This window comes from Gopherus evgoodei, chromosome 6 (assembly GCF_007399415.2).
Source record: "Gopherus evgoodei ecotype Sinaloan lineage chromosome 6, rGopEvg1_v1.p, whole genome shotgun sequence".
Taxonomy (NCBI): Eukaryota; Metazoa; Chordata; order Testudines; family Testudinidae; genus Gopherus; species Gopherus evgoodei.
The window spans coordinates 90,986,325-91,006,349 of NC_044327.1; the positions used below are offsets into that span (position 1 = coordinate 90,986,325).

The following is a 20,025-nucleotide window of genomic DNA, read 5'->3' on the forward strand; positions in this document are numbered from 1 at the left end:
AGCCTCCAAGCTATCCAAGACTATGAAACTGCAGAAAATCTTGGAGGGACTATTGTAATAGTATGTACCTGGGACAGTCATGAAAGTCATTCAGAAGCTTTGACTATTCCAGAATAGAGCTACCCATCTTTTGAACAAGATGAACCTCTGCTACCAGTTGACTAAACATTTTTAAATCAGTAAGTCCAGATAACTTGCAAGCAAGAGTCCTAAAAGAGTTGTATTGAGGAGATCTCTGGCCCAATGATGTTCATGTTTAATAAATCTTGGAACACTGAGGAAATTCCAGAAGACTGGAAGATTGCTAATATTGTGCCAATATTCAAATAAGGTAAACAGTATGACCTGGAAAATTATAAATTAGTTAGCATAACCTCAATCGCAGGCAAAATAATGGAAAAATTGATTATGAGATTCAATCAATATAGAATTAAAGTATGAGAAAATAATTAACAACAGTCTTCAAGGTTTTATGGAAAATAGATCTTGTCAAACAAACCTGATTATATTTTGATGAGATTATAAATTTGGTTCATAATGGTAATTGCATAGATATAATACACTTACCATTTAGTAGGCCATTTGACGAAGTCAGGGGTCAGCAACCTACGGCACACATGCCACCTTTGGCAAGCGAGCCCATTTTGCCAAGCATGCGGCTGCCAGCTGGAGTCCCAGCTGTTGGCCCCACTCAGCTGTGAACGGAATCCCAAGCCGACAGGAGGCAGAGCAGGGAGAGTGGCCTAGACCCCAGACCAACGTCAGGCGTGCCCCCTGGTTCCCCCTCACTGCGCTTGGGTTCTGCGGCTCTCGGAAGTGTGAGCCACTGCTGCTGCTGCCCCTCCTGCAGCTCCCCACTGCCTCAGCATTCCACGTGGAGTTTTGCCTCCACATGGAGCCAGTGTCTGATCGGCATGGGCATGGTAAGGGGAGTCCCGGGGGGCAGTCAGGGAGCAGGAGGAGGGTTGGATGGGTTGGGAGTTCTGGGGATCCCATCAGGGGGCGGGGAGTGGTTGGATGGGGTGTGGGAGTCCCCAGGGGTCTATCTGGGGGTCGGGGTGTGGATAAGGGTTGGGGCAGTCAGGGGACAGGTAGGGTAGGGGTAGGGTCCTGGGGGGACGTTAGGGTAGGGGGTTCTCAGGAGGAAGCAGTCAGGGGACAAGAAGCAGGGAGGGTTGGGGGTTCTGACCAGGGCAGTCGGGGTGGGAAATGGGAGGGAGTGGATGGGGGTGGGGCTAGGGCAGGGTTCTCCCCTCTTTTCTGATTGTTGAGATATGGTAACCCTAGGTGAGGGAAGGGGCGCATGGGGGCTGGCGCCCACATGCATCCATTGCAGCCTATAGGAATCCCCAGGGGGGAGCTGGGCCGCAACCTGGGCAGGAGGGATGGGGGGGCACGGCTGCTCCCTGCTAGCGGCGCCGCCGCCTTTGCAGGGCTGCTGCACCCCTGCACCGTGCCAGCTCCTCTATGGCTGGGGCTTGCTGCTGCTGCAAGCAGGATGCTCTGGCTCTCCGGTGCCTCTGGAAGGTGGCTCCTCCCTGCCAAGCTGCTGCAGTGGCCCAAGCTCAGCAAAGCCAGTCAGTAGACTTGGGGCAGGGGCCACCAGAGTGGGGTGAGGAGGACTCGCGGGAGGGGCTGTGCACCCTCCAGGAGAGTTCAGGGGGCGGGGAGGGGGGGAACCTGGTCTGGGCAGGCTGGCTCCTGGCGTCTATAAAGCTTGTTGGGATTTGCCCCTCAGCGAACCGATGTGCAAGGGGGGGAGGGGGCACAAGGTGGAAGTTTCGGCTAGGGCACAAAATATCCTTGCAGTGGCCCTGCCCCACGGGGTGTGTGCACCCCAGGTTAAGAACCACCACACTAAACTGATAAGATCTGCATTTTAATTTAATTTTAAATGAAGCTTTTTAAACATTTAAAAAAACTTGTTTACTTTACATACAACAATAGTTTATAGACTTATAGAGAGAGACCTTCTAAAAACGTTAAAATGTATTATCAGCACTTGAAACCTTAAATTAGAGTGAATAAATGAAGACTCGGCACACCACTTCTGAAAGGTTGCCGACCCCTGGACTAAGTACTACATAACATTCTGATTAAAAAATTAGCACTATACATTGTCAGCAAAGCACACGTTAAATGGACTCAGAACTGGCTAACTGACATCTCCGAAAGTAGTTGTGAATGATGATTTATCACTGAACAGGGATGTTTCTAGTGGGGTTCCACAGGTACTAGGCCTATTCAACATTATCATCAATAACCTGGAATATAAAATCATTGCTGAAAAAAATTGTGGATGACACAAAGGTTGGCACAGTGGTATAATGAAGAACAGGCAGTCATACAAAGTGATCTCATTCACTTGGTAACCTGGGCCTGTTCAAACAAAATGCATTTTAACATAGCCAAATACAAAAGTAATACATCTAGGAACAAGGAATGCAGGCCATACATACAGAATGGGGGACTGTGTCCTGGAAAGTACTGACTCTGAAAAGGATTTTATGCGTCATAGTGGACAAGCAACTGAACATGAGCTCCCCATGGCAAAAAAGGGTTAATGTGATCCTTGGATATGTAAACAGGGGAGTAGAGAATAGGAATAGGGAAGTGATTTTATCTCTGTATATGGCATTGCTGAGGTTCTTATTTCAATATCAATCACAGTAGTGGAATACAATGTCCCTTTCTGATGTCCATAAGTATGTTGAAAAATTGGAGATGGTACAGAAAAGAGCCACAAACATTATGCAAGGAGAAAATTACATACTGTGTGGGACATAAAGAGTTCAATCCACTTAGCTTATCAAAAAGAAGACTGAGAGGTAACTTGATTATGGCGTATAAATTCCTTCACTGAGAGAATATATGGAGTAATAAAGGGCTCTTTATTCTAGCAAAGGAAAGCTTAACAATGACTAATGGCTTGAAGTTAAAGTCAGACATATTGAAACTAGAAATAAGGCACAAATTGTTAACAGTGCAGGTAATTAAACTCTGAAACAAACTTACAAAAGAGGTGGCGGATTCTCTATCTCCTATTGTTTTCAGATCAAGACTGGTTGCCTTTCTGGAAAATATACTTTAGTTAAACAAACTTTATTGGGCTCAATACAGGGGTAACTGCGTGAAAGTCTATCACTCGTGTAATACAGGAGATCAGATTAGCTGATCTAATGGTCCTTTCTGACCTTGAAGTCTATCTCACAGGTTTTTTAAAACCCATACTTGATGTAAATGAAAAAGTAATGGCATTAGATGGGAAACATATATACTTTTACTCTATGATTTTTACATTTATTTGTAAAAATAATTTTTTTATTTTATTTTCCTTTATGTCTTTATTACATCTATGAAAAAAGGCAACAAAAACTAATAAAATTTTAAAACGTAGTCTTCTTTAAAATATGGCATTCAACACCTACACAATATATAGCATCAGCTCTTCCTTTGGCCTAGATTGTTTTAGCCATATTGAAGTCAAAGGAGCTACCCCGTTTACACCAGCTGAGATTTGACTCACGATTTTTAAACCTGGCGGTGCTTCTTCAAAATATTTAAAGATACACATCAGCTTAGGGTTCTAATGTAATTATCTGTTCTCCCTCCTAAAATGAAGATTGCAAAATGTTATGAATCTGCTCTGCACTCCTACTGAAATCTGAATGAAACCCAGGGAGTCTACATTCCAGACCAGTGATTAATTCAGGATACTAGGGAGATTTTACAGAACCTTATAAACTTTTCATCTTCCCCTGCATTTTAACATGTATTTCTTTGTTGAGAAAACCTTTTTATACAACTGTGATGGAGCAGTCACCCCCTTACTAGCTCTGGAGGGGTTAATCTAGGCAAGAGAGGCCCATTAGCCATAGACTGCACCTGAAGGGGAGCTAGGATGCAATGAGGCTTAACTGAGGATGAAGCTCACTTGGGCAGAAACAGGCAGGGCTTCTATAAAGGCTGGCAGTAGAAGGTTGTAGCAAGAAAGTTGGTAGTCACATACTCTGGTATAAGGTAGGAATAAGAGAGTGTAACTGGTGTGTGGGAAGTAGCTTATGGAAAGAGCAGTGAAGTCTGGGAGCATGCAGAATTGGACTATTGGATTGAAACCTGTTATGGGGGTGGGCCTAGGTTCCCCTGCAAGCCACTGTGGGAGTGGTGCAGTCAGCACAGTAGATGTGAAAACTGTCTGAGACTTTGTGGAGTGATACTATGAGACAAGACCCTCAGGAAGGGGAGGATGATTCTGACTTTTTTGGAGAGCTAAGCCACAAAGGAGAGACACAGTAGCTCTTGACCAGCAAGAGAAGAAGGGGCTACAGAGATTGTGTGAGCCAAGTGACTGAGCAATTGGATGATGGGCAGGGCTGGCTCCAGGCACCAGCTCAGCAAGCAGGTACTTGGGGGGGCCAAGGGGAAGGGGTGGCATGTTGGGTTCTTTGGTGTCAATTTGGTGGTGGGTCCCGTGGTCCCTCTTGGAGGGAAGGACAGGCCACTAAATTGCTGCCGAAGAAGAAAGCGGCATGGTGGAGCTGCTCCCGGTTGTGATCATGGCTTTTTGCTTTTTTTTTGCTTTTTTTTTCCTCCCCCTGCTGCTTGGGGCAACAAAAACCCTGGAGCTGGCCCTGAGGATGGGGAGCTAATTCCCCAGCTGAGCCATGAGGAGGCATTGCTGAGTAGTGAGTAGCACACTCTGTTACAATGACCCATATGTTTAATATATTTTATTTGGTTCCCAGATCAGATATGTAGCTATCTCTAATAACACCAGCAATAACTCATCTGGGCTGCTTTGAGAATAAGAACTCAATATTTTCCCCTCTTGATCAAAATCATCATCTACTTTACATGATGCACTCAGCTGTAACCCTGGAAAGGAGTCATTGCACAACTTGCCTGAGCAATTAATATGGGTGGCTAATATGTACTGATGAAGATATTGAAAGACAATTTAGAAACCTGGAGAATGTGAAGGACAGCTATTTAATTGCTTAGGAGAAAGCTAATTCTCTAGATGAAGTGTCATTATTTAAATAATGCCTAAGTGTTCAACAGGTATCTACATATTGTAATTTTCCTTTAACAATATCTACTGCAAAGCCCTGAGAGATCTCTATCCAATTAAGACAGGCAAGTCAATGTGAGTGATGAGGTATTTATTTTTTTATTTTTCAATTTAGCCATGTACTGTAGTTATGACTGTCATATCTTTCATTACTTCATGTTGTCACTTTATTTTTGGAGGCATGTGAGTTGTGCTTTGTTGCTCTTTTAAAAAGACATGGACAATATAAAGTAACAACATACTGAAAAACATTAAAACAGAAATCTAGTTACATCAGTGACGTGATGGTTAAGAGTGTAGCTATATGAAATCTGATGCATCAAAATTTGGAATTTAATGTGGACCAAAACAGAATAGGTATCATATGAGGTTTTACTACGATATTGTGATGATTAAGGCTTTTCTTAAAGCCCTAGCCCCTGGAGGGTTGTGATTAAGTGAGATTGTTAGAAAATTACTTTTTTTTTTTTAAATGGAAGCTATCTCTCATGGTTGCAGAAAAAAGCTTGAAAACATGATGCAATTGTAACTTAAAAGCTCAAAATCTAAAAGGCAAATTAAAAGATCCCCAGTTGTTGTTTAAATGACTTTTTTTAAGACAGTGTAGTGACTTTTGGGGGTTACTATCAGGTGTTGCCTCTCCAGTCACCCTAGTGGTTGGAGCGGAGGTTGAAGCTAGAGAAGGGATTACAACTGGGCCAAGGACTGCACTAGTGCTATCTGTAGCATGGGCTAGGTCGGTTTAAATGTATCACTCAGATGTGGATTTTCACACCCCATAGCAACGTAGTTATACTGACCTAATTTCCTCATGTAGACTAGGCCTTTGTCAAAAGTACTGATGGTGGAAATGACCCTCTCTGGAAAAGGTTTGGAACGTTAGGGACATTCTGTGCTCTGGCACCAGTGCAATGCTCATTGATTTTAATGTGAGTTGTACTTGTTACTGAGAATATTTTGTCTTTAGCTGTGGTTCAACTCAAATAGTTGGCATTGCCTTGAACTGCTTAGTCATCCTAGCCTTGGATTGAATACCTAGTCAATGTAGACAGTTTAACATTTCTCATGTAGCTACTAAGCAGTTGACATACTTATTAACACTTACATTTGTTTTGTCTAAAAACATGAATTTGATAAAAGTATTTTCCAAGCATTTCTACAGATGCTTTAGTAAATGTTCCTTTAAAAATAGTCTAAACAGTTTTTGATCAACCACTAAACATTTCTCAAATGCTGTGTGTACTTCACAGGCAGGGACATTGGAGTGGAATTTCAGGGAGCTGCAGAAAGTGCATGGCTGTTTTATTCTTATCTGTAGTTTGCAGATAAAAGTTTAAGATCCAAGTATACTTTGTCTCTTTCCAATGTAATAATGGAACCTTCTGACTCAATACATTTCCTGTGTACTAACAACTTTTGAACTGCAGAATACCTACTGTTGTGTGACACAAAAACAAAACTTTCAGGTTAATTTTTTCCTTGCAAACAGAGCAGGCTGAATTTGGAAGTCAGAAGTAATAAATATGGAATCCCATAATGCTATTTGTACAAATAAGTCACTTTTTGGAGTAGATACATACTTTAAAATACCCCTATGGGGAGTTTCAAACCTATGGAGTGTATGTATAAGTGTTTTGCTTTTTTTATGGCATGTGTGGCAGGGGAATTTGGAAAACCGATGAGTGCAGTCCTTGTGAGATGGGTTGGAACAGACTCCCAGAGTACAGAATAGTTTGGCAGAAGCATAGGAGTAAATGTTGGGGGGAGGGCGTGTGAACGAAGTTCCTGAGCAGTGACAGAACAGTGTCACACTGCTTGTTAAGTAGCTCCTTCTTTAAATAAAGTGGCTTAAGCAAAAGACCCACCAAAGGTTCTCTTCCAGGAAGAGGGAGCCAACTTTCTCCTAATTAGGTAAAGAAGTTAACTTATCCTGCTTAATTAAGGTTCAGCAAATAAGTCAGTTGCTTTTCCTAAAAAGCTCTAATAATACTTGGCTTCCTATTTTTTTTAGGAATACTTTTCAGATATCTGATGGATCCAAGTAGGATCTGAGGTTTAGATAGCTATTTTTAATCCTATAGTTTTTCCCTGACAGCAGCAATGGATATATTTATCCAACTCTGGCCTAAAATCTGTTCTCCTGTTGCATTTTGGTAATTATTCATGGCATGAAAACTGGAGCAATGATTGTCTTGTCAAACAGATGTGCTTGTTGGGGGATTTCAAAGAAGCTTGGCATATAAGCATGAAGTTTCAGTTGCTGAAACCATGAGAAATCAAAATGACCAACTTGCCTGCTTTCAGGCTTTATTGCTTAAAAACTTGGGACAAAGTCACAAGCTTAAGTTGGTCTATGGTTTTGAATGGAAACTATGTGTCATAAACAGATAGTTAAGGGTTAATGTCTCTTTAACCTGTAAAGGGTTAACAAACAGTGAACCTGGAACACCTGGCAAGAGGACCAATCAGGAGACAAGATACTTTCAAATCTTGGTGGAGGGAAGCCTTTGTGTGTTGTGGGTTTTGAGAGGGGCCAGACATGTAAGCAGATTTCTCCAATGTTTCTGAAAAAGCCTCTTTTGTTCAATTTACTAAGTACCAGTTAGAAAGGAGGTTTAGTCTTTTTGTTTGTTTTCTTTATTTGCAAGTGTGTATTTTGCTGGAAGGGATTGTATCTCTGTGCTGCAACTTGTATTTGCGCTGGGGGGGGAGGATTCTCTCTAATGTCTATAAGCTGAAAGATCCTGTAACATTTTCCATCTTGATTTTACAGAGACAATTTTTACTTTCTTTTAATAAAAGTTTTCCTTTTTAAGAACCTGATTGATTTTTTTTGGTTATCTTGTGTAAGACCCAAGGGGAAGGGGTCTGTACTCACTAGGGAATTGGTGGGAGAAAGGAGAGAAGGGGGGAGGAAAAAACTGATTTCTCTCTGTTAGTATCACTGTCTCTAGCTCAGGGAGAGTCTGGGAGGGGGAGTGAAGAAGGGGTGTAGAACTGATAAATGAAATTGTTTTTAATTTATTAATGTAACTTCTGTTCACCATCCACACTACACTTGCCTACACTGTAACTTCTGTTCCATATTGTAATTCAAACCCCATTTTAAAACACTCACTTCATTTTGTAAAAGCTTCCTCCAACCTTCATTTTTGCAAACCCAGCTGTAATCTTATTAGTTTAGTTTAGATGTGTGAATGAGGTATGTATGGATGATGGAATCAACCTCCAGCCCCAGCCTGTCCTGATGAGATAAAGTTCAAATACCAAGGGCTGAAGACCTAGACAACAGCCCTAAACAAAGTAAGAAGCATCCACCCTAAAAAGAAAAGAACAACAGAAGGAAGATCAAAGCCAGGTTCAAGACTGAAAGTCACGCCTGCAATTGATGGGTGATCAATCTAAACCCAGAGGCAGCGTGACACAGCAAGACCTATAGACTTTGAATCCAAACTAAAAGCCTATAAAAAAAAAAGGGTGAGATGAGAGACTCTGGGTAACATTCTGCTGCCAACATGGAAGGACATCAGTGCCTGCCCAACAGAGATCCAGCTTGTCCTTGTGCCCGGCTTTCCTGGCCAGTTAGCTGCCACAAGCTATGAACCCAAGCTACAAAATCAAGCTATGCACTTAAGCTATCTTCAGGACTGGTAACTATGCAGCAGCTGCAAAACATCTGATGGGTGTGTGTTTATAGGTAATAGGTATAATGTGTGTGTATAAGAATTAAGATATTAGTTATAAATTGTTATCATAATAAATGTGGCATCTTTGTCTTGTCCCCTTTAAAAAGATCCTGCTGTTTTTTTGTTTGTTTTTTTTGCTGGTCTAATATAATTGGTATAACAGGGGGAGGTGGATTTCCTCTCTGTTCTAAGATTCAAGGAGTTGAATCACAGCGATTTCCTAGTGTAACCCAGGGAAGGGAGGATCTGGGAGGAAGAAAGGAGGGGGATGATTTATTTCCCTTTGTTTTGAGACCCAAGGGGCTTTGGGTCTTGGGGTCCCCAGGGAAGGGTTTGGGGGCCAGAAAGTGTCCCAAAAAACTATATATTTATGTTGGTCTATGGTTTTGAATGGAAACCATGTGAGTGTTTCAGAGAACTTCAGCTGGAAACCAGGAAAAACGGTGGTTAAGTTGGAATTTCTGGACCCTTGTGAGTTTACATTCCCAACAGCAATTTGTTTCCCCCCATGGAATTTCTGTTTTTAAAATGTATAGTAAAACTTGATTTAACTAGTTGACACAGTCCTAGCTCTCATGAGACAGGCTTCTTTTTAAAACTAGTCATTGAGTATGTTTTTTAACAAGTTTACAAATCATTCCCATGTAAATATCTGAAAGAAAATGGTGATCTTTTTTCTTTAGAGAAACTATGTAGTGTGATGGTGCAAGGCCAGATGGCTACAGTAAAGTAGTGAGGAACAGGTATGTTAGCCCCAGGCAAAACAAATCCCTGGTACCATAGTAACCAAATGGCATTGCTCCAGGTTAATCAAGACACCTGGGGCCAATTAAGATCCTTCTAGAAGGCAATGGAGATAGCTAGATTGATTGGGACACCTGAAGCCAATCAAGGGCTGGCTGGAACTAGTTAAGTCTCCCAGCTAGTCAGTGAGGCATGGGTGTCAGGAGTGAGTTGTGCTGTTCAAAGAATGAAGCAGTATGAATTCATATCAGGGACAAGGAAGGAGGCCCTGAGGTAATGGTGAAGAAGATTGAGTGGGAGCTGCTCTGGTGAAGTGGCCCAGGGAGTTGTACATGTCCTCTTTCCAAAAAGTCAGCTACCATAGCTGCTAATTTTAAGGACCCTGGGCTGGAGCCTGGAGTGGAGGGGTGGGCCTAGGCTCCTCCCCTCTCCCCTCCCTGATTAATCACTGAGACTAGGAGACAACAGAGACTGTGTGTGAGGGAGAATTGCTCCTCTGTTGTTAGCTTATGATGAAAATGGCTCAGGAAGCTGTGACCCTGCCTCTAGAGAGAGAAGAGCTACATAGAGGGCCACAGTGAGCCTCTGAGATTAGCAAAATCTGCCAAGAAATGCAGGACCCATGGTGTAAGGAACAGAACTTTGTCACAGTAGTGATACAGCCTCTTTGCACTATCCAGGAAGTGCTTCTGGTGGCTTTTTTTAAGTCATTAAATTGAGTGAAACTGACCATTTATCAAACCTCATGTGTATCAAATGTTGGCATTTAAAAAAAAGACAGGTTTGCTGGCTTTTCACAGGTGAATATAACTCATCTGAGTATTGAGTGAATGGTAACCAAATAGTCAAGTATTTCTTTTGTCCCTGTCTGTTTTGCTGCTACAAAATTTTTCCCTGCCCCCATAATAACCTCTCATTTCTATTTTTCATCATTCTTCCAGTCTTGGACAATTTTTTTCCATGTCAGGCTATCTAGCAGATGAGATTAATTCTTTTCTTTGAGTGTGACTGTTTGTTTCTGCTAGAAATCCTTAGGAGGATTACCAAAAGATAATTTTATAACAAATCAATGACTTGTAACATTTGGTTATGGACTGCATCCCAATACATTTTAATGACTAGACATGTCCACTCCGTATGCATAAAATCTCCTTGCATAATTTCTCATAGACTTTATGGTCAGAAGGTACCATTATGATCATCTAGTCTGACCTCCTGCACAATGCAGGCCACAGAATCTCACTCACCCACTCCTGTAAAAAATCCCTAACCTGTGTCTGAGTTATTGAAGTCTTCAAATTGTGGTTTGAAGACCTCAAGCTGCAGAGAATCCCCCAGCAAGTGACCTGTGCCCCACAATGCAGAGGAATGTGAAAAACCTCCAGGGCCTCTGCCATATTTGGGGTCAGGAAGGAATTTTCTTCCAGGGCAGATTGACAATCAGTTTATCTTCAGTTAGTTTTCTAGAAAAAGAACAACCTGAGTGAGGTAAAATTGAAGCTTCTTCAAGATACTGTTTCATCATGAGGTTGCAAGTCTTTTCCAGATCCAACCCCATTCTTTTGGGTTAACTTTGTCTAGTCAAAACCTTTTCCATCTTGTCACATATGGACATTTCTTTATTAGGGCAAAGATTGATTAAAAATTAGTTAACTTTGTTTCCTAACCAACCAGAAGCTATTGCTTCTGTTAAAATAAGCTTTCTGTATAAAACAACTTCATAGAAAAGCTAATAAAATGTAGGCCTGGGTTTTTAAGAGTATTAGGCATTGCAATGTTGAGCAGAGCAATATCTAATCTAATTTGGAAGCCTAAATTCCCTTTTCAAAAGGGATTTAGGCACTTAAAGAAAATTCCAAAATGCCAACTTGACAGCACTGGCACCAAGAGAGTGGGCCAGTTAAGGTTAGCTAAATTTCTAATTTTGCTAGTGGTGTGGGGATTTTCTATGGACAGCTGGCTAACCATATGTATTCTGGGACTCTCTTAATCTTTTTTAAACTTTCTGGTTTATGATTTAGGTTAAAACCTGGATTATTTGCAATGGGTGTCGCAAAATTTATTTATTCCAAACCTGTGGAGCAGCCTTTGCTAAAGGGTGTATACATTTCTGGAGTTTTTATTAATCAATGGTGGCCTAGCAATAGTTATTATCACTACAGTCTTTTTATTTAAAAAAAAAACCCAAACAAACCAGTGTTTGGTTGGATTAGAGCAGCCCCAATCCACTATTGCTATCAAAGCAGCTGGCTCAAAGTATTGTATAATATTTGGAATAGCCTGTCCCCTCTTTTTTTAAATGAGTCTGTACAAAGTATCTGCACTTCATTCTTGCTCATCTTATTCCATATAAAGTCTAACGTTCTCTGTATTTCTGCAATAATTTAATCTGGGAGATTACAGGATGACTCTGAAACAAGAAAGGCCTTGCTGGCAAAAAGTCATTTTGACTGTGGTTCTTCCCAGCCAAGAAATTGCATGTTTTTTCCCCAGCACTCCAAATCACTTCATTTGCTGAAGTAGTGGTTTGACTTTTTAAAGCCCTTCTATCTTATTTTGGAATTTGAATTTCTAGGAATTTTACAGAATTTATTGCTCTTTTACAAGGGTGACCAGATGGCAAGTGGTGAGTGGGGGAGGGAAACAACTTTTTTCAGGGGTGGGATGAGTGGGGTTAGTTGCATACAAGTCCCTAATATCAAGATCTCTGGTCACCTCTAACTTAAATGTATTCTGGAGGGATGATTTCTCAGACTCTAAAGTAAACAATAAATGTACTAAGGTCAGATGCTTTTTGAAGTTCTAGACTTCCTTGGGTATTCTAGGGGAAACCTTTGGATTAGATAAAAATGTCATCCGCATATAATGTTCTGATATGTTCCTGCAGTTTTATTCCTGTGATAAAGAATAATCTTATTTTCTGTGCAAGAGGTCCCATGACCATTGTGGATAAAGAGACTGGACAATCCTGCCTAGTCCCCCAGCATAACTTGAACAGGAGATACCACCCCAGTGACTTATGCAGCTGCTTTGGGGCTGGTATAATGATCAGTTACCCATTTAAGCACCAACATCCATATGGGACAGGACTTTCAACCAAGTTCCACTCTATTCTTTCAGAAGTTTTCTCTGCACCAAGTGATTCCAAAAGAAATGGACTCTCCTCCAGCACTATGAATGACTCCAAGAACTCCACAAATATGACTATCCTTAACTAATCCAGTTGGATCTGGGTTTATATAAACTGAGTGCATGGACTACAGTTGGTTAGCTGGTGTTCTTGCTAAAAACTTTATTATGATTATGTAGTGACATGGACCAGTAAGAACAGTCCAAGATAAGGTCTCTTCCACCTTTAGTGAGAACAAAAGTTCTTTCTTTTTTCCATAGGGGAGGGTCTCCCATGAACTAACGGAATAGCATATGATTAGAGGTATCCCTCAAGGTCCCTACTGATGTCCTTAAATATCTCAAAGTTCAGCTGGAAAGTCATCACTCTTCATACTTGTTACTGTCTCAAAGATTTCTTCTTCTATTATAGTTGATTTCATGTATCTTTAGTACGCCTGATATTTTTGAATAGCATCAGATCTTGGAGTATCTGAAGTACAGAGACTTCTATCATAAGTACTGGTAGTTAAACACCAGAGTGTGCTATGCTATCTTGCTGACTTTTTTTTTAAATTGGTGGAAGATGCTGCTTTTGAATCCCTTTGAGCCAGTAACTTATCACTTATTTCCTTCATAAAACATCCACTTTGTATACTTAATGGCTTTTTAGTTGTAATCTGTCAAACATTCAATTTCCCCCTAATATTGGTGGTTACACTTTTTTGAACTTGTTTATGAATCTAAACTTATTTCCTTTTCTAGTTTCAATGTGAGCTCTTAAATTAAGTTCTGCTTATTAATTGACCCCCTAAATACTGCTTTAGGCCTTCTATCAGAAGCAGCTATCTTTATTTTGTTTAAGTATTAACAATTCCTTGTTAACTTGCTATAACTCAGGCATGTCTACACTGCACAACTTGTCACGCCACAGCTGTGCTGCTACAGCCATGCTGTTGTAAGGTATGCTGTATGGCCACTTTTTCCCAGTGACGCAATGAAACCAACTCCAATAAGGGGCAGTAACTTTATCACTGGGATTGCAGCTTACATCAGCACTTTGTTAAAACTTGTGTCATTTAAAGGGTATCTTTTCACACACCTGAGTGACGGATGTTTTAGTGACAAAAGTGCTAGTGTAGACCTAGCCTGATGTTTGCTTTTCCAGGGTAAAGGTCACTTTTTTTGTAAAGAATTCTTTAGGACCCATTTCAGTACCAAATATTACTTACATAGTCACATCGTGCTCCATTGGAATGGGGCCAACTTCTGTAGATCAAGTTTCCTACTTCATTAAGGCTTTTAAAAACTAACTGAATATCTTGTAACATAAAAATGTGTGAATACACTGTATACACTTGTTCCCCTGGATGCAATTTTCTCTAGCAATCTAGAGACTGAATTGCTGGTATAGAAAGGTTAATGCTGCACCTGTTTCCTTATCAATCTTGTCTATCAGATCTTTCTCCAGGGTAGTAGGGGAGGCACGTACAATCAGTTGCCTTCAAGTATAAATTTTTCCCTTCCCCATGATGTTGCAATATTTAAAAAAAAAATCTAAGTGTTTTGCTTTTGGGAGCATATACTAAGTCCAGTATTAAACTTAGCAACTGTTCCCTTTAAACTATATCTTTATCCTTAAATTGATCTTTAATGTGAAAAGGTACACGTTTAGCAAATGTATGCCAACTCCTCTTTGGCTGAAAGAAATTGACTGATGGAACCAATGCCAATTCATGCCCATGATTTGCCACCCTTGATTGGAAAATAGGAATGGGTTAACTAGTTCTGCCAGGGCTTTTCTTTTAATGACATTTAACCCCTTGAGGTTCAAAAATGTTACTTTACAGGGAAGTGCTATTGATAACTATTTACTTTAGCCTATGGAAAGACTTGAAAGTAATGTAGTTCCTTGGCTGTTGGTATGAACCTTTGTGTGGCAAATGCCTCACTCCTCATTATGTTGTATCCACACTTGTGTGCCTAAATATGGCCTGATTTTTGTTTGTAAACTTTCATAGTTATTTCCCATATCAGTTCCCTAGATCCTCCCATCTCCTGCATATCCCTTCATTTAAACAGCATGTAAATCAGTCCCCAAATAAGGTTCAGCAAAGCAGAGAGTTAAACCTTTAATTTCTCTATGAATATTTAGATTTCAAGAGAAGCAGTTATTAAAGGGAGGTACAGTCTCTATCTATAGGACCTCACCTTGGGGATAGATGACCATCTGATCATTTGAGTTGCATGGGATTTACATAAAATCCTTAAGCCCCTCTTTTTTTTTTCTAATTTAAAAAACAAACAAACAAAACCCACAGCTATCATAGAGTTACACCCATCCCAATTAAACCAAATGTCATACTGTTTTCTATACAACACTAATCTAGTGACTAGTCAACTGATCAGGCTTCTTGGGAGTCATCAGGAATGGTTAATCTTCAGGTTACTACTAGCTTCACTTCTGCCACTGCCAGTTGCTTCTCTAGTCTTCCTATTCCATGCTACAGTTTCAGGGTAACCACCTGTATTCCCAGACTCCATGGTCCACTCCAGGAGTTCCCAGTCAGGTCTCTGGGCAGAGACGACAGGTGACCTTTGTCCTGCTTCCTTCTGACCAGAGGATTTTAAGGCTGCCCAGATCCCTGCCTTGCATTGTGATATTCCCATCAGGTCAGTCTGCCTAAGGCCAGTGCCTGTCCTTTGGTTTCAACAGTGTATTGGCAGCAATTACAAGTCACCACACAGCTCTTTCTAAGCAAGCACATGTATTCTTAAGGTAAAAGCATTATTAGCAGGCATATAGAAACTTCTCTTTTTTTTTTTTTTTTTTAAATTTAAAAGCTTACCAGGACACACATCAGTAACATAGGTGAGCTGCTGGGGGTCACACAGATTGGAGTGGGGGCACAGGAGCTAGTGGAGTAGGAGTGGTGGTGCAGGGCCACATGGGGATGTACAGATATGCATGGCTGAATGGGAAATGGGGATGCAGGGACACATGAGAACAAGGGCAGATGTGCCTGATTGAGAGATGCTAGAGGTCAGCCAGGGTCTACATGGGGGAAGCTCCCCAATTCCTTCCCCTCAAAAATTCCATACTTCTCCCACCCACATCAAACAACCCTCCACTTTGATTCCCAAGCTCGTTCACAAAAAACCACTCCCCCCCCATCCTCTATTATCCCGGACTTCGCCAAGCCTTTGCACCCCTTCTGAAGGGGGCAGGAAATGTTTGAGTAATTCATTAAACTACAATACAAAAAGTTCTGTATTAATATGCCTAGTAAGGAATCTATTGTCAAACATTTTCCTGAATCTTTTGTCTGTATTGTTATAGGCATACTTGGTGACATTTTGAAATTACCAAAATAACTAAAACTGGCATGATTATACTGTGTTTTTGACAAAATATGCAGAATTTTTAAATTTTTGGTGCAGAATTCTCCCTATATTACTCCAGGGAGCTGCCTTACATGTGCCTCTCTGCACTTATAGAGGGCTGTATGTCAGGTGACATTCTTGGTAATGCTGTTCTCCAGTCTTTTTTCTTTTCTAGGTTCAGAGCTCCCACCTCCAGTATTGTGGTCCCCTGCTTGGGAATCATCAGTTGGTGGTGGGAAAATGAGGAGTCCTTGTGGCACCTTAGAGACTAACAAATTTATTTGGGCATTGTCACTGGGTGGGACTCACCCCTGCACCACCTGCTGCTGGTTATCCTGGGGAACAAGTGTTTCCAGCCTCCCGAGCACCCACTGTAAGCCTGTGTCCCACCTGCCGCTGGGCTGATCTCTCTCCTGGACCCCAGTACCCCTTTCAGGCCAGGTTACTGCCCCCTGGCAGTACCCTCACAGAGCTGGGTCTCCCCTTCCTGGGGAACCCCCACCCTCTATCCCCTCCTCACCTCAGACTACAGTTACTGCCAGTCTTGCCCTAGCCCCGTTCACTAGGGCAGACTGCAGTGTAAATGCCACTCATTACCAGCAAGGGGTGTTTGGACCTGCTGCCTCTGCCTACCCTTGGGCTACCCCTGTAACCCCATACCCTTTCCAGCCTTTACCAAGGCCTGCAGTCTGGGGGTGGGGCGGGTTCCAGGCTGGAGCTCCCAGCTCCTCTACCCTTTTTCCCCAGCTCTGCTCCATTCTAGGTACCTTTTGTCAGCTCCTTGCAACCAGACCCTTCTCCCTCAAGAGCTAGAGGGAGGGTCCTCTCAGCTCCTGGCTTCACTGGCTTTTATAGGGCCAGCTACAGTCTGACAGGGGAAGCAGCTCAGCAGGCCATGCCCCAATCAGTGAGCCTTTAGCTCATAACCCCAGCCCTCTCAGGGCAGGAGTGGGTGACCACCCCACTACAGCCATAAGCTTGCATGGGCTAGAACCTACTTCATCAGATGTAAACCCAGAAAGCTTCTGCCCAAATAAAATGTTAGTCCTTGTGGCACCTTAAACTTAGTCTGGTACAGACTAACCGAGCTACCACTGAAACCTGTCACCCCTAGGTGAATATGCATCTGGATAAGCAGATGTGATGTTTCTTTTTGTGGTGCTTTATATTACAAGAATAATAAAGTCACATCACAATGAACAGTAAACACAACACATGGGAGACATTGGTCAGCAGTGTTCATACAGCCTTGACAAGTGCACCATACTATATCCTGTCCAATCAGCCCCATCATTGAACAACATTTGATGCAGGTCCCTCTATTTCAGTATCAGTCCCAGTAAAACTTGCATCTGCAATGTTCCTCTGCTTCTCCAACCCTCAAGAAGAAAACTTAAGTTTGTAAGACATCTGATTGTTTTGGTAACAGGAAGCACCCTAGTTACACTGTAAATTAGGGTAGTGACATTTTTACTTGTGTATAAGGTATAGATAACACACACCACTTCACTTCAAAGCCTCTTACTGTCCTGTTTCTTTAGCATCCATATCTTATGTTTATATAGCAAGATGCAGATGAGATCACAGCAATTTCATCTTACACTTCATAGTAATACCTTTGCTGCTCCAAATGTGTCTGAGTGGTGGTAGAGCAGCAACTTCTAAGTTGGATCTTGTGACTGATTCCCCAAGGTGCAACCTGAACTGAGGGCCTGCTGAGCCCTCTGTCCTATCACCCTGGGGCTCTCTCCTATGGTGATGCTGTGTTAAGCCACAAACATCTGACAGGTACTGCACTTAAACATCCACAGGCAGGGACACACCCAACTGAGTTACATGAATGATCTCCCAGCCACTCATGAACCAGCAGTAGAGAGGCTCCAGCCAGATTCCCTCCCCTTGGCCAGTGTAAGTTCATTATTCCGTATGCCCTGTCTTGACGTGGAGAAGACACAAGCTAGCCTTTGTAAGCTGAGTTGAGACTTCCAAAGCACATTAATTAAAACATGCTGTTTTAGGTAAAATTATAAAATAGATATTAACTGCAGATTTTTTTAAAGCAAATATAAACAGCAAGTGTAAAGATTAAAATTGGTTACCTAAGCAATAAAAATAAATCTGCAGTCTGAGTTCTACAAAGTAAACAAGATTTAAACCAAGTAATATCTCACCCTGACACAGGGTACAAATGGATCATAGATCCTCAATGTATAGGCTGGAATGCTGTGAGACCACCTACCTCAATTCAAAGTATTTATTCTCCTGATGTTCCTCCAGGTGTTGAGTTGGAGGGGGAGAGAGGCCAAGTGATGATGTCATATCCCCTCTTTTATACTTTCTTCCAGCTTCCTGGAAAGATATTTGCTGTGAGGTGGTTAGTCTGCCCCCACACGTCGTCCAAGAGATCTCTAGTATAGTGGACTCTTTTCTTGATAGGCGCTGATGAGCCATTAATATTGTCTGGCTACTCCATTGTTATACCTGAAAGGCTGGGTGTGGGTGTTTCCAGCCTCACAAAATATTACAAAGAGACACACAGAGTAAAACTTCATAACTTCACATACGATAGTACATACAATCCAGCAGGATATTATTGTTCAACAGATCAAGACTTTTAAAATGATACCTCACAAGACAAGCTTTGTAAAAAACATAATTATATGACAGTGGTGAATATGGGGGTTCCTGGATGCTGCTTTTGAGGTACATGTCCCAGATCTCTGTGATGTTTACTGTGCTTTGTAGTCATACTACCCAACTATTGGGAGAGCTCATTATACCGCCTCCAGATTTGGGTAGGATTATGTTTGCTTTATCAACAGCCTCATATGTCACAATTGTCTTCTCAGGCGATATCTTTAGCCCTAACTTCTCTGCTCCAACTACTACTCTTTCTAGCAATTTTTGCATCTCTTCTTACAATGATCTAATTAAGTCAATATCATCAGCAAAACACAGATCACTATTTTTTCATCCATTGCTAGTTTCATCCTGCTGTAGGTTTTTATTAGTAGCTATTAACATTTATTCACGCTAAGGACGGCAGTCAGCGACAGGATGCAGCGCTGTATGTAGCGTCCCCTTTCCAGGCGTATAGATGGTTTTGCCTCGCCGAAGACCTCACTTCCGGAGCAGCCATTTTGGATCTCGCTGGCTGGCTGGCTGCTCGGGCAAGGGGCGGGACCTAAGGCCGGATCTGCTTGTGATCTCGGTTCGGGGGTAGATTGTGGGGCGCTGGAGTGGAGCCGCCGCCGCCGCCCGGTGATCACAGCGCCCGCACGCCTCCGCCATGTCGGACTTCGACAGTAACCCCTTCGCGGACCCGGACCTCAACAACCCCTTCAAGGTGAGGGCGAGGCCGGCTCCCGGGGCGGAACAGTCCTTCTAGCTTGGGGCCGGTGCGTCTTCTGTTCGCTGAGGGCGAACGCACCCCGCGGGGGGCTGCCTGCGCGTCCGGCCGCCGTAGGCCCCGGGAGTCTGTCGTTGTGCCCAGGAAAACAGGGCAGAGCCGCCTTCAGGTCCGCACCTCCCTGCCTGCCCAACACCCCCGCGCTATGGGGCTCCCGCAGGCCCTGCCTCCCTTCTCCAGGCTGGGTAGGGGCCCGGACACATGAGCGGGGCTTTGCCCTGTTACACTGTAGCGTCTCCCTTTGCCCGGCAGCGGCGCCCCGCTGCGGCTGTTGGGAGGAGGCTATGGAGACCGCTGGAGGAGGCTGTAGCTCTGCGTCCGGGAGAGGGGCCGATAATCGCTGTAGTAACTCTGCAGGCTTGTCCCATAGGCACTAGGCACTAGATGTTACGGAGCGGACCTGTGTGTACAAGTGATCGCACCCCTTCCAAGCAGTAAGTGCTAGACGATCGGGCTGATATGTAATAACAAAAAAGCAAAGACAACATGTTCTAAACCAAACCCTAGCCTGGCGTTAGTCTTTTAAAAAACACATTTCACAGTCACTACCCATAAAAACTTCCACATCAAAGGAAATACATGCTTTAAAAAAAATGGTTCCTTCATATTCAGTCATGCCCTCT

The 20,025-nt window shown here is 42.5% G+C and overlaps 1 protein-coding gene across 3 annotated transcripts in view; it reads left to right on the forward strand.

The window, feature by feature from the left end:
• The first annotated feature begins 19,127 nt into the window (after positions 1-19,127).
• Positions 19,128-20,025, forward strand: part of SCAMP1 (secretory carrier membrane protein 1) — a 97,881-nt gene continuing 96,983 nt past the window's right edge. Inside the window, exons 1-2 of one of the 3 annotated variants that reach the window (XM_030566610.1) lie at positions 19,128-19,339; positions 19,780-19,836. Coding sequence is in view for 2 of the 3 variants with exons in the window: in XM_030566609.1 (XP_030422469.1) it covers positions 19,283-19,339 (57 nt within the window). In the remaining variant the exon portion in view is untranslated. The remainder of the gene's footprint in view (positions 19,340-19,779; positions 19,837-20,025) is intronic. The other 2 variants (XM_030566609.1, XM_030566607.1) reach the window with 2 other exon arrangements.